Source organism: Pelobates fuscus, chromosome 3, assembly GCF_036172605.1.
Source record: "Pelobates fuscus isolate aPelFus1 chromosome 3, aPelFus1.pri, whole genome shotgun sequence".
In the NCBI taxonomy this organism is placed as follows: Eukaryota; Metazoa; Chordata; class Amphibia; order Anura; family Pelobatidae; genus Pelobates; species Pelobates fuscus.
The window spans coordinates 41,017,277-41,032,422 of NC_086319.1; the positions used below are offsets into that span (position 1 = coordinate 41,017,277).

General features: G+C 37.3%; 1 protein-coding gene across 1 annotated transcript in view; it reads right to left on the reverse strand.

The window, feature by feature from the left end:
• The window catches only part of RPAP3 (RNA polymerase II associated protein 3), a 39,874-nt gene that overhangs the window by 223 nt on the left and 24,505 nt on the right, over positions 1–15,146 (reverse strand). The window contains exons 13-16 of the mRNA XM_063446953.1: positions 9,312–9,532; positions 5,488–5,668; positions 4,183–4,280; positions 3,938–4,038 (exon numbers count right to left, since the gene is read on the reverse strand). Coding sequence (XP_063303023.1) covers positions 3,938–4,038; positions 4,183–4,280; positions 5,488–5,668; positions 9,312–9,532 — 601 coding nt within the window. The remainder of the gene's footprint in view (positions 1–3,937; positions 4,039–4,182; positions 4,281–5,487; positions 5,669–9,311; positions 9,533–15,146) is intronic.

The following is a 15,146-nucleotide window of genomic DNA, read 5'->3' on the forward strand; positions in this document are numbered from 1 at the left end:
AGTGGGGATAATACACAATCACCAATTCATTGTGCAATCTCAAGTTTCCCTGAGATTAAAATAGAATAAAGGTTAGTTGAAATATTGCAAAATTCTTTTTTTTAATCCCCAAAATAGAGAGTATAATCTTGGCAAAGAGAATCATCCTGGTTATTTAAAAATAATCCCACTAATACATTTATAAAAATTTCTTTATGTGATAAGAGTTTGTCTGAGAATAACCTAACAGCAAAATTAATTCTCTTTCACTTTAAGCATATCCGTGTTTCTAATACAGAAATATGTTCAGCCGTAATAATAATGCTTAAACATTTATGGATTAATGAGATGTGACCAAAAAAGACACAAAAGTCCTACAGATAGCGATACTCCACATTGGTATCCGTTAGACAAAGAGTGGTTAAAAGATAGCTCTTCAGCTGTCGAAGAAAAAAAAACAGTAAAACATCATGATCCTTTACCATGCTTAAATCTTAGCATCTGTAGGGTCAGTCTTTTGGCCACCACTGCACTTAGACTAACTGATATCTACAAAGTAATTTACAACAATGTTGCTACCCTATTGGTGTCTGAATACAATTAATGGTGCTACACTCTGACAAACTAGTTCTTGAAATGTTCTGCATGTGCATCTATGTAGAATCTTATTTCACATGACCTTTATAAATTATATCACTTTGTTGTTGTTTTTTTTTTATTTTAATTATTATTATTTTGGAAAAAAGAAAAGGCTGGACTAACATTTTGTTACGCGTGTCCCTTATCCAAGTATCACTGTTAATAATGTGATTTTAATTAATGTTTACATTTCACATCACATTGACAATTCCTTTAATTACCAACACATCTGTAGTGTTTTATTTTTGGTCAAGTTGAATTTAATCTCTTGATTAAGCCAAGTGGAACACTACAAACATTCAGGAATCAAATACTGAATTCCAAAATTAGTAGCCATGTATGTACGTTATGTGCCACTATAAATATACATAAGCAGAATCTGCATTTTAAATCAGGGTATGTCGTGACATGGGGTGTCTGTATCCGTGTGTAAGTGCAGATGTGCCTTTGTGTGGAGTGAGTGTGTGTGCATGCAAAAATCCTACTGGGCACAGTGTCTGTGTATGTGAATGCAGGGTTGTTTTTTTTTTTTTTTTTTAAAGTTGCAAGACTAAAGGGACAGGACAAGCCTGACCTAAAAGTCAAGAAGGACTAGATGGGTAATATGGGCATAACCCGAGAAAGGCAGTTTCTGAAAAGAGAACAGCCCAGTGGTAAAAAAAACACCTGGGATATTAACTCTCAAAAACAAGAAGAATTACCCACATAGAGAGTTTATTAAATAACTTTATTAATATACAACATCAGACAAATATCAACACACAGTTAACCAAAAATAACAGTGATAACAAAAAATGTAAGTGAAAAACACATCAGGTCCCCCCAAAAAACAGTTGTTAATCCCAATTCAAGACATCTGAGGGATTATCATGCAGGCGATTCGAAGGGTTTGCGCTTCTGTGGCTATGATAAATATCTAAGGCAACAAGAGTGCTTCTGGATATATAGATTGAAAACACGGAGTCCAAAGGGACTTAATGAAGGTTTTTCCTTCTCCCCCTTTCTCTAATAATCCTTCTAATTCTGTTTTTGCTCCTCTCTGCGTGTAGGAACACAAAATATGATCTTAAACTGTCCAATCTATTTAAACCAAACTAATCGGTAATTATCCAACTCAAACACATTGGTAATTTATTGTTAAGGGATCTCTGGGCACTGTGATATATTACAAGGCAGGACCTTTATCTAGTAAGTTCCACTGATCCAAATGCAACATTTGCACCTTATGAACCGTGGCTAATATAATTAACCATAAGGCAGTATTTTGCTTGATCTTTCTACAAGTTTTCCTGAAGTTCCTATAAGGTCGTCCTTTTACTATCCGAAAACTATTGAATATTGCAGATATTGGGGATCTCTACAGATTTCATCATCTGATGTTTAATGCACCTATTATCTCAATAATTCATTTTCCCAGATAATCTGGGACTAGTACATTTGTGAACCGCGTTTTATATGCCATCTTAAGACATTTCATCAGTATGTCTGTGAACATAGCTTTATATCTTTTGGTCCAGCCTATTCTGTGCATTGGCTACTCAAGTAATTGACAGTAGATACCAGGGTCTTATATCACATACATCTAGTGCTTTATAGTCCAATATCATGACTTCATCTTAATAATCATGTTTTGGAGCGTTGGTCCATTTAATGTATTCATATTTATGGAGCATTCCATACTGGAAGGGGTTAATTTGATATCAGCAGGCAGGTTATAGTAGTGCCTGCTGCTCCACTCCCCCTATCCGAGCCATCTCTGCCCCCTCTGACATTGCGGCATTAGATTGGCCGCATGACATCAATGTTTGGGCTACCCCGTCCTCCTGGCGTGGCGGTACCGGATCGGCCACGTGACGTCAATGGAGAGGTGGGATTTTATAATTTAAATACCCAGCGGGCTCCCATTAACACAACGCTCTTGATTAGGGCGCAACATAGTGCTGAAACGCGCGTCGAGCAAGACGCTGCTGTTAGGCAATTTTGATTTTATTTCCAGTAGGGTTTCCTATGTAGCCTGCCAATATTTACTTTGGAGCTGCCTTGAAGTAGCTAGCCAGCTGTAGGGAAAATGAAGGAGGTGGGGCTCCAGTATACTCTTTATACATTAGACTTGGGACTGACTTGGACACTGCCATACTCCTTTAGGAATGGGAGGATAGTTCAGAGTTTAGTGTCCATGAACAGGTATCTTAATATTGAACTGATTCTGGTATGCTTATGTCCTGGTTAGGGGGCTATCTGACACAGCACTAGTCTAGGCTATTTGCTGCCTATATTTTCCCACATACCTCTATTACCTTTTTTGTAGCAATTCAGCATTTGAGGGTTACACATTTTGTGTTCTCACCTCCTTATATTCAGGATATGGTGTATCTGACTAATAAGGTGGAGGGTGAGAAACTATTATTAATCTTTACCCTCCCTTTTCCTTTTAACCAGATCACACAAACCATTATATTCTGCTGGATTCTACCTTAAACTATCCCATTCTAATAACCTCGTCCTCCTATACCTTCCTTTTCCCACATTTACACTGGATATTCTATAATCCTCTGAATATATTGAGGGTTTTAGGACCTTTATCCCATTCTATTTTACTCTCCTGAACCCCATAGATAGTTGTAACACGGTCCAAATGTCTACATTCTATATTTATACTATCGAATGACATAGTCACCTTGAATAGTCATTGTGAGGTTTTTGAGACTTAGATTATACATAGGACAGGTCAGTCAGGCTATTTAGGCTTCCCCTCTTTTTAAAAACACTTTTATTCACTCCCATTGTTTGTTATCACTGTTATTTTTGGTTCACTGTGTGTTGATATTTGTCTGATGTATATTAATAAAGACTAAATACTTGTGGCTTTACCAATTATATTGAGTTTTAAACTCTCTATGTGGGTAATTCTTCTTGTTTTTGAGAGTTAATATCCTAGGTGGTTTTTACCTAGAGGTGGCTCTAGTTATTTTACTTACGTTGTTTTTTTTACTTTACTTGAACGCCACTTACCATTGTCTCTAGCCCCCTCATGCCCATTATTTTTAAAATAAATTTCCCATTTGCTTACCAGTCCCAGCAAGGATGGCACATTTCTGGTGTCTAGTGAAATATGACTAAGTGGCAGATCACAGACTTGTGCTACAGCAAAATGTATATATCGGTTTTGAATATTTTTACACAAAATTAACTTGATCACTATAGAAATGTTTCAGGAGATACTATATACGGAAGAGATTACTTCTCACAAAATCCTATGTTCTCCCTACTGCATATAAATAAGTCTTAGGCAGAAGTAAAAAAAATATAGGTCACTTACATGCTTTTTCTGGGGCAGACAAAAAGAGTACAGCCATATCAAACCTCCTGAGCTGAGAAAGACTATCTAGTACTTTAACAATAAGAGCCATGTCCTCTTTCCTATAAAAAATACAAAATGATAACATTAGATTATATATACACACACACACATTATATAATATCTATATTATAAATAAGCTTACGAAATATAGAGTGATCTCCGCAACGCTCAACAATATGCATTTGAGATATGTAACCACTCACCCAATATAATGGTTGAATAAAATTTTCAAAATCTCATTGAACACATCAGGATCCAAAGCTTTTTGAAACAATTTAGAGTAAGATGAAGGCTCGATTTGCTGTCAATACATAGAGAAATATATATAATATAATAATGAATATATACAAGAACTATTAAAACCATCATTACACAGTTATTGTTTTACATGGGGGGAAATTTCAATTATTATGAAAATATGAATATTAACAGCTTTTATTTTTCATTTGCATAGTGTCAAAGTTGCACGTTGTTAGAGTATGAAACAATTGAAATTCCTCCAATTCCAGTGTAAGTAGCAATGCTGTAGTTGCAATAGACACCAGTCCGCTCTTCAGGCAAATAGATTGTAAATATTCAGTCTCCCTTCGGTGGCTGGGAATACGTTGTTGCTAGGCAGATAATGAGACTGCTTGATACAGCACTGAGGATGTGAAAGTGTGTGGTGGCTGCATATGCTCCACAAAATACATGTAAAATTCGACTGGCCGATAAATAAAAATATTAATGATCACAGTTCAGAGCAACATAAACGGATACTGGTGGGAGGTTAATTGATGGGTAATGCCAGAAAATACATTTTTACAAAATCCATGCTTCCCTTTACAAATCTACAGCACAACAGAGATATAATGCGCTCAACTACTTTATGTTAAATTTCATATGATTTGTGCATATTTGTGGATCAGCACCTTTGCCAACGACACGATATATGATATATATACCACAATGCTTTGATTCGATGAGCTATAAAATGAAAAGACACTTAAGAAGTGCATTTTTTCACCCCTGCTAATAATTGTCTAATGTTTTCCACATTATCTTGTCCAGATTTCTGTTTGGACCCAAGACAAACATTTAAAGAAAGTAGAGCCAGGGCACACAGATTCCCTTAAAGTGCAGACTTAATTAGAAACAAGAGTGCCACTACAATGTTTTGGCCAAGCATAGTGGTCTTTATTAAGTCATTACTTTAATATGAATTATGTTACAGAGAGTGCCAGTACTGCAGCACACTTATTGCTGGAATTTCACTTGCTGGTCCTTCCCCACCAACAGTTAAACATATAAAAACATATCATACATTTAAAGGAATAAATATAGAGGGCATTTTCGACCAGCACACTAACAGAAAGATAGTGCACATTTTAAAATTGAACTATCACCATGGTAACAATGGAATACTAAACCTTTTATTGGTTTCTACGGAGATTGCTTCACTTTTCTAATAGTGACACTCTGAGGACCCATACAGTTTTTATGAGAGAGTGGTTAGTGATATTTCTTACCTTTAGGTATAGGTACAATAAATCAGACTGCCCTTTCAGTCGTCTGAAGTCTGATTCAAGCTGAAATGAATTTGCAGGAACTCCTGGAACTGCAATGTTGGGAGTTGGAGTAGATGTAGTATTTTCTGCTTCCACACGGTCTACATGAGATATAGGTTCAACTTTTATAGGTGACGTTTGCCTGCATGGAAAATAAACAGAAATTTAACGATTTACTGGAATTAAAAGAAAAATAGAAAAAAAAAAAAAAATACATGAAAGAAACAAACAGAAACAGTTGTTTCTGTAATTCTTACGCAACCCAATATGAGCATACTATGCAAATTTCTTAAATCCTTTTGAGACTCAGTGAATACCTGAGTTTGGACTGTGTTAAACCAAGAAGTAACCACATTTGGAGCAATATTGCCATCCGTGCTGTGGAGGGTAATGTGTCCTATACTTTCTTTACACTTCAATGCTGGTCATGAAGGTTAAGGATTGAGGAATTGTCATTTTGAAGCAAGATTCAATGTACAGATTTTAATATTATATCGAAAAGTATAGGATGCCTTCCTACTAGTTCCACTGTGATAACATAACCTCTAATATAAAAACTAAGTAATGCTATCAAGAGAATGACGAAAGCTTGTCCATGTAAAATTAGCTCACCACGACTTAAAATAATCTACGGAGAGCAAAAAACAAGTGCACTGAGGACGGACAGCAGCTGAAATAGCCTGCCCTTCGGTGGGTCTCTGCTCAGAACTCAAGCTGGTTTTAGCTCATCTTGTGCCATTACAGAGAGAACATCTCTGAAACATATCAGACTGGTCCCACCCATACAGGCAGTCCAGATCCAAAATGCCAGCAAGTTCCCTTTGCACGAGAGATACAGCAACCCCAGACGATCGTTTCAACCTTGTTAGGCACCATCAGTGAGGCATAGCTGATATCTCTCTAGGTACCGTGAGCAAGGGGTCCACGTCTGGATTACCCTTTAAAATTGTGGAAAACAAAAAAACAAGTCGCAAGAGTGCACTGAGGACAGTTTTTTGCTCTCCATAAGTTTAAAGGGTAATCCAGACGTGGACCCCTTGCGCACGGTGTGCAGAGGGAACTTGCTGGCATTTCGGATCTGGACTGCCCGTATGGGTGGACCAGTCTGATATGTTTCAGAGATGTTTTTTCTGTAATGGCACAAGATGAGCTAAAACCAGCCTGAGTTCTGAGCGGGGTCCCACCGAAGGGCAGGCTATTTCAGTTGCTGTCCGTTCTCAGAATAATCTTGCAACCCGTTTTTTGCTAAAATAATCTACGTCTACACTTTACAAATTAATGTAAATGTGTCTTTTTTTTGTCAGGCGAGGCAACTCTCATTGCGTTCACATTCCCGAAAGAATAAAAACAAATTAAATGTATATGTACCTAGAGGTACTTTTGTACTTTAGAGGACATTAATTCCCGTTGTTTAACTATTTAGTTAACTTTTTTTTTTGTTCATTTGTATTTTAGTTTTTTAATCTCCACCTTAAAAACACAATAATGCATCTGGGAATCAAGCTTTTAAAAATACTGGTTTTGTAAAATTATCCATCAGTATTCTAATATATACTCAGATAGCTAGATTATCTTGCTTTTGTATTAAACAAAGGCACTAAATTTCATCAAAAAGAGGGTATTCCAGGATTCCAAAGTAGATTCACAGAATGTAATGTGTGTTATAAATGAACTGAATTAAACGGATGGTCCAACTGAACAACTTTCAAATGCAGTTACCGTGGCAATGCAACCATCTATTGAACAACCTTTTCATTCCAAAAATAGCTTGTTAAAAATGTTTACATTACATACAAATGCTATGAATGACTATCCGTATTCACGTGTAAATACACTGCAATCTTACAGCATATATATATATATATAAAAAAAAAAAACACTAAAATGTACATGGGTGAATGTTCCACACTTTTATTAAAGTGGTTAATTCAGCAGCAGTCAACCACTTCAGCACCAATATACAAAATAGCTGTAACATTTAGAAGCAGCTACATCTATCTATACAATGTTTAGTGGATAAAAAAAAACATGTCAGGATTCTCCAGAGCCATGGGGACAACCTTATGTCACTGGTGTCATCACTGGCAGTCAGAATGGACTAAGATGACACTCTGTCTTCCATAGATACTCATCCTAGAGATGTAGAGCAACTAAGGCATTTGATGAGCCATGTTAATCATTGGATAATGAGTCACAGCTAGGCCAAAATTAGTACACATCACTTTTGCAGATTAGAAGCAGTGTTAAGAATGGGAATTGGGGAAGGGAAACCACATAAAGTGTCAAGGGGCAGCAGGGACTGCTGTTGAAAAATAAAAGATAATAGAGGTAGAGAATTCCAATTCAACATCTAGTTTTAGCAACTGGGAGATAGAAGGGTGGAGTTGTTGTGGAAGTGGGGACAGAGGAAAGATGGAATGAAGGAAGAGAACACAGAGGGGAGAGGACATCTTTATTGGGAGTGGACGAGAAGCTGGTTTGTTAGTTACGTAACCAATGTAAAAGGGGGAGGAGGGAGAATTAAATAAGAAGACATTGAGTGCAATAGAAAATGGTGGAGGTTAAAAAGGTGGATAACAAGGAGTTCACTCTGTGTACATTCAGCTCAATTCTCATTAAAATAAAATAGGAACGCTTTTGACGATGAAAAACTTCCTTAGAATGTATCCTAAATGCCAGACTGCAAAACATGTTTCTCTTGTTGGGTTATTTAAAACATAATCTGATTGATCACAAAAACAAAACAAAAGCACAACCCCCCCCTCTCCCCCCCCCCCCAAAAAAACCAACAACATAAGTTTACCAAAAATAGATATGCAACAAGTAATATATGGCATAAATTGACACATAAATAGCGAATGTGTTCTAGTTCTGCACTTAATAAGCAGCAATGGAAAAAAACAAGTCACGTAAAACCAGAATTATGTAAATATTCAAAAGTTCCTAATAAAATGTATTTACTGTAAATAGCATTCCGTAACAAGTTTACAATGTGTTATAAGTGCTAAATATACACCCGACTTGAAATGTACTTTTGCTTTCTGCGCACCTTTCACTCCCTCTGATGTCACCGTTTAATTAGCACCCTACGCAAGTAACACACTATGCTAATTAAAGAAACCTGTAACATCTACAAATTCATAAAGCTCCTGACAAAAATATACTCCTATTTCCAGCATCTGTAAAAGTGCCTTTGAACTAAATGAAATAAAAAACAAAACAAATTTTAGCACAGTGGTTTTTGAGGTCAAGGACTGACTGGCAGAACACTGCAAAAACTACTTTTTTGACTCTTCAGCTACAATGAGATAAGCAAGTGCAATCTGACTGCTTTTATTTTGTACATTTTATTACACTTTTTTCATGTGTGCATCATTGCCTTCACAATGCTTTAAATGATAACTGTCATCTCCCAAGAAAATTAAATGTAGACATTGACACTAATGCAATAAACTCTGTTCAGTAACTGAAATAGTATGTGGAAGGGAAGAAAGTGATCCGGTTTCTTTTTATCCTCCTCCAATGCCTTACGTGCCCTGCTGTGCCAAGACAGAACTGGATTACGTTGTGAATTGCTTTACTTTAATACACATTTAAAAGAAAATGGAGTATCACATGGAAAAAGGTTAAAAGAGGTTATAGGTGATTATTAATGTTTTATTTAAATGTGTAATTTCCAGAGAAGTGCCTGTTCCCCATTAATTGTCAGCAATTCACAAATAAAGAGGTCTGTAAGAATCACATTTCGAAATTATAGAAAGCTATTGTTTGGTATTCAGACTTACGAGGCAGCTGGAGCATCACTAATTTCTTCGATTTTCACCACCTTTGCGCTGACTGTAGCTGGGTTTGAAGGCATGGTTTCTCTATGATTTGAATTGTCTTGATCAGATCCCAAAGGCTGCGACAAAACTTTCAAATTGCGGCTGACACCTTTTGGAGGTAAACAATTTGAGCTTCCTATTAGGTCTCCAACATCTTCTATAACTATCCTTCTCAAAGGTTTCTAAAACAAAGCAGACAATACATAAAAAAATAAGCAAAATCCATTGAATTAATTAGCATGCAATGAACTGAAAATCTATTTTTAGGATATGAAATGGCACATCATTGTTGAAGAGGTTATTTGAAGAATTAAAAAATGTTTACCTACAATTTGATTTTGGCCATTCTAAAGTCCAAGGTGACCCAGTAGGATTTATAAAAAAAATCCTGTACATATTTTGCATATGGAGGAAACATTTTGTGAAACAATTAAAGGGACACTACAGGCACAAATACTACTTTAATGCATTGATAGATTTTGGCCTCTTTAATATGCTGTATTTTTTGTGAATGCTCAAATCTTTCTAGTTTTTGCACAAAAGAAATACATGTTTTGCTGTATTGCTGCACCATAAGCAGTGTAGGTGCCCACTAGAGTCTGAATTAAGAACGGTTTGATAGTTTACAGTCCAAGGGCAACATAACTACTACAGGGTGCCATGGTGTTAATTGTCCCTAAAATACCCCTTTAAATCAAAGAGTCCATGGAACAGCAAATACTGAATAATGGGAAAGCTGACTGGTTCCTATGCCTTCTGCCTGTCATTCTGCATTCTGCTTGGGTGGCAAGGGAACCCTTATGAACCTGCTCCCTCGAGTGCAGTGAGGAAGAGCAGGTACATCATAGCTGTCAATAAATACAATTAAATTGTGAGTGTGTCTCTGATCAGTGAGAGTGTGTGCGCGTCTCTGATCCTTGAGTGTGTGTCTGTATGTAAATGTATGTGTGTCAGTGAAAGCATCTGGGGGGGCCCTTTTCTAATTCTTGTACCTGGGCCCTGTGATTCCTACTTACACCCCTGCATGTATGTCAATCAGCAGATCAGTTAAAATGTAATTCAATATATAATACACACGCACATCCTCTAACACGTGTTTCTATACAAGTTGAATTTATTATTGACAGAAGCTCAAAATCCAATGCAAAAACATCAACATGTTATGCAAGTCTATGCCAGATCGGCTATTGGCAATGTCTAACACACCCACAAACAGCACAAAGATACAGAAGCACCCCAGATACATGGCTTACAACAGTTTATTTACTAAATATTAAATCGTACTAATGAAATGTTGGCTTAAATGGTCAAGCTGTGACTATTGCCAAGGCATATCATTTTCCAGTTGAGCTAATTTTGCAATTTGGTTTTCGATTTACTGCAATTTGGTGTTTACTGAATAAGCCAATCAACAGTTCCATGTCTGAAGGATGCAAAACCCACACAAAAAGTGCCAGAATTTATCAAGAAACCACAGCCTGCACCATCATAAAGTCACTCAACAATCTTATGTTTGAGAGATGTCTGAAATTCTCAGTTATAACAGGTAATAGTAACACTGCCATCATGAATCTGAATACTCGTACAGCAGTTTTTAATTTTTTTTTTTCATCTTGGCCTGCCGTGCATGCGCAGTTCGTGCTGGCCATCTTTTTGGTTTCTGTCGCCACGAGAGTATACTTTCACTCGCGGCGGCCATTTTGATTGTGTTTTCGGCGGATCGTTGTCATAGGTGGATTTTTTTCTTCCCACTCCATTCGTGGGGTTATGGCTTCTAGGGCTTCCATGATAGGTTGTAGATTGGAAGACATCCTATGAGCGGCTGATTGGTCGAATTATTCTAAGTTTCGTAATTTCTATTTTCGCCTGGTGCAACATATTTCCAGTATAGCGGTTACTCAGCTTTAAAATAGCATAATAGGAACCTCCGTGTCTTTAATAAAATTAACAAATGTTACTATTAATATGACATAAAGTCATGATTTTATTAATGACACTGAGGCGAGTATTATTTCCACCCACCCTACCCGTGTTGGTGGTTACTTTACAGGTCATTCATTGGGCCTTTTGGATGGTACGACATGGTAGGTACAAATTTCATACATGGCACGCAGGTAGGTAGTGCATCTGATAAATATAACTTCTATGATACTTAATAACAATTGATTAATGAGTTTGATGGTAGTGGTCTAAGAATCAAAAGCTTTCGATATTACCATATATTTTCATCGAGCTTGAATACACCTTCAAGAGTTAGCGGTTGAAGTTGTTTTTCCTAGTTGAATTTCCAGATATGTGTTTGTTTAGAGAGTTCGAGTATTTTGTTGGAATACTTTGCATCCTACAAGAATGGTCTTCGGCATCTACACAGAAAGAGGATGAGTCAAGGAGCCCCACACCTATATGGACAGTACTGGATCCTGATTGGTGTCAGTGTTACTATGCTATTGTTATGTTTTCTATGATTCTCTCATACTTCCTTCCTTGTTGCTGGGAATAAATAAAGAGAATACATAATACTCACCTCCATGTCATTCATAAAATCATGACTTCACATCATGTTAATAGTAAAATCTGGTAATTATTAGAAACATCTCGAATATTAGCTCGATCACTAGTTTAAATTAAATTACAGAATAAACCATTAACAGAGCACCAGTCAACCGGTTATTGAAAACAGAAACAAATAGGTAACACACCTCAACATTACTGACCCATCTGCTGGTTCGAAAAGCACCAAACACTTTCTTGATCTAAAATAACTTAATTGAATGCTCTAATAAACCAAACTAATAACAAAAGCATAGCAAACGCAAGTCTTCACATAAACACAAGCTTTAGTTAAAACATGCTATCCCAAGCCACAGCAAAAAACAAATCAAAAAAATACACATAGCAACTGTTTATCTATCATGTATACCTCACAATCTATTCAAATAAATGGTGGCCAACCCATGCTTTATTCAGTTAGCCTCAGAAAAACTATAAGGCCTATAGCTATAGAGTGTAATCATGGTATGTACTAAATGACTACAATAAACATGTAATAATTATCATCAAAGCAGTACATGACATCCACAGATGCTTGCAAACCTCCTCAAACTCAATGGGAAAAAACTAAATTAATGATCTTCAAAGCATGTTCCTTACATCAACATAAGTCTGAATGAAAAACTTGACCATTCATATTTTGGACCACAAGGACCTTCATATTGATGTAACAAAAAACATAATTTAAAATAAGAATGCCAGGTAACTACTCAAGAAAAAAAAAAAAAACTAAAGCATGTGTTATTAGGAAATTAAAGGGACACTATAGTCACCAGAAACACTACAGCTTATTGAATTTGTTATGGTGAGTAGAATCATTACCTTCAGGCTTTTTGCTGTAAACACTGTCTTTTCATTACAGCCTAGTAATAACTTCACTGGCCACTCCACAGGTGGCTTTTAGAGATCCTTCCTGGGTCCTGGCTGCATAAAATGCATCCAAACATTCAGTATCTCCTCCCTCTGCATGCAGACACTGAACTTTCCTCAAAGAAATGCATTGATTCTATTCAGCAATATGAGGAGATGCTTATTGGTCAGGGCTGTGTTTGAATTGTGCTGGCTCTGCCCCGATCTGCCTCTTTGTCAGTCTCAGCCAATCCTATGGGGAAGCATAGTGATTGGATCAGACTACCACTTCTGCTGATATCAGTAGACAGGTCTAAATGAAACAGAGCCAAAGTAAGCAGCTGCAGACTTGAATACAAGTAAGATTTTACTATATTTAGGGAGGCATGGGGGGGGGGGGGGGGGGACCAGGGTGCCTAGATGGTGGTTTTAACCCTATGGGGTCAGGAATACATGTTTGTGTTCCTGACCCTATAGTGCTCCTTTAAAGGAAGATACACTATTATGGGTGAACTCAAGAAATTAAACTGGGTTACCCCAAACATTGTACACCCTTCAAGCGTCTAACCCATGATTCCAAAAGCACTGTCACGGGTTCGCTAGTCTATTGCTGTTATTCCTTCAATCCTCCACTTGTCCTAATTCCAGATGTGCTTAATTATGGGGATATTATCATCATAATATAATGGACGCAACCAGTCGTATTGTATAGAAGAAGCAATCTGAGCTTTATTAGACCACACTCTGCTTTTTTCCAAGACAAAATCACAGGGGTTTCCTTCCCACAAGTCATTGTGTTTGAGAGATAATTAGCTCCAATTAAGATAACAAAATTTTATCTCAAATAAGAAACTTACATACAATTTTTAAATATTACAAATATATGTGAAAACAATACCACAAAAATTATATTTCCGAATAGCCCCAATCGGAGCTCACAACATATCCAAAAAGCGGTCAGATCATTAGTTAGGTTCCAACAAAGTTTTGACCGACCGGCCATTAGGTGGTAGCCCAAAACAGTTCCAGAGAATTGGTCAGGCTGGCCGGTTGACTTTCGGGGGGTTCCTGTGCGTACACCGACGAACGCATCCCCTGGCTTTTAAGAAATGAATGCTTCCCTTGTTAGGTAGCTTATTACTCCCGAACGCCGTTCTCCTAGCTGGTCGGAAGGTCAAATGGGCAGAGGTACAAGTTTCCGCGGGTTTCGCGAGCTTGCGTAGCCAACTCGGAGAGATTCATGCCGTGGACGACCACGTACCGCTGCCCGAGTTTGGGAGACAAGATGGCCGCCAGTCTTGATAGCACGCGTGTTCATATATGTGAATGGCGGCCACCTAGGGAAGCACTTGAGGGGATTGCTTGTTTGTGGTTAACAGCCAGGGGTGGTCGGTGATTACGAGGTGTTAACAAGGGAGACCACACAGTCTGTTCGGTAACTGAACAGAAAGGAACAGATAGCCAAACAGAAGGGAACAATTATTTGTTAGTGATTCCATTCAAATGCAGGGGGATATCAGACAAAACAAAGTACAAATAAGGGAACACATACGAGGAGTACCATCTCCCTGCCACACTCCTCCACATAAGACCACACCATGTACAGGAGATTTCCTCAAGTCCTCAATAGCCGCACATATCAGGGTGAAGCAATTCAAGAAGACATCAGTAGGATGAACAACAAATGGTATGGATAAAACAATTCCCTGCCCATAAAGATTAGGACTATTGAGGCCTATTCTAGATTTTGGAACAAACTGAATATGTGGGAGGCATGTAGGTATATAAAAAGATATTGTTTACTAGTTAGTCTTGTGCTCTGCTTTGAATGTAGATGGTAGTCCTGTATGTAGAAGTGTGGACACAACTCCAGATCTGTTGGCTTAACAAAATATATTCATACTATAAAATACTGTGTAGCGTTCATTTCAAATGAAGGACACACCTGATTTTGCCTGTGTGTATTATTGCTCTGCTTTAGCTCAAAATAAATCCACAAACATATGATGTCATATTCTATGTTGCCTCACGTTCTACGTATTTCTCACCAGAATAATTTCTTTCTACATTCTAATTTCTTCGGCTCTGGTTTCTTGAGGCCAACTTGCGTTACAATCTTCAAAATGCAAACATTATCACTATCTCCCTGAATTTGCTTTAAATTTGATCTTGCTATGCCACAACATCCTTCTACAGAACTAATCACTGCTACTTTATCTATGGCAAGATAGACACAGCAAGGGAGACATCGGGAACGTGTAAACTCATTTCACTAACTATTTGCACATAAAAGAGATAACAAAATAAATTTAAAAAAAATGTACAACAAAAAGTGTGTTTCAATTTTTTTTGATGGGGGTTGGAGGTTTCCCATCTGCAGAGTGTTTAGTGTGATGG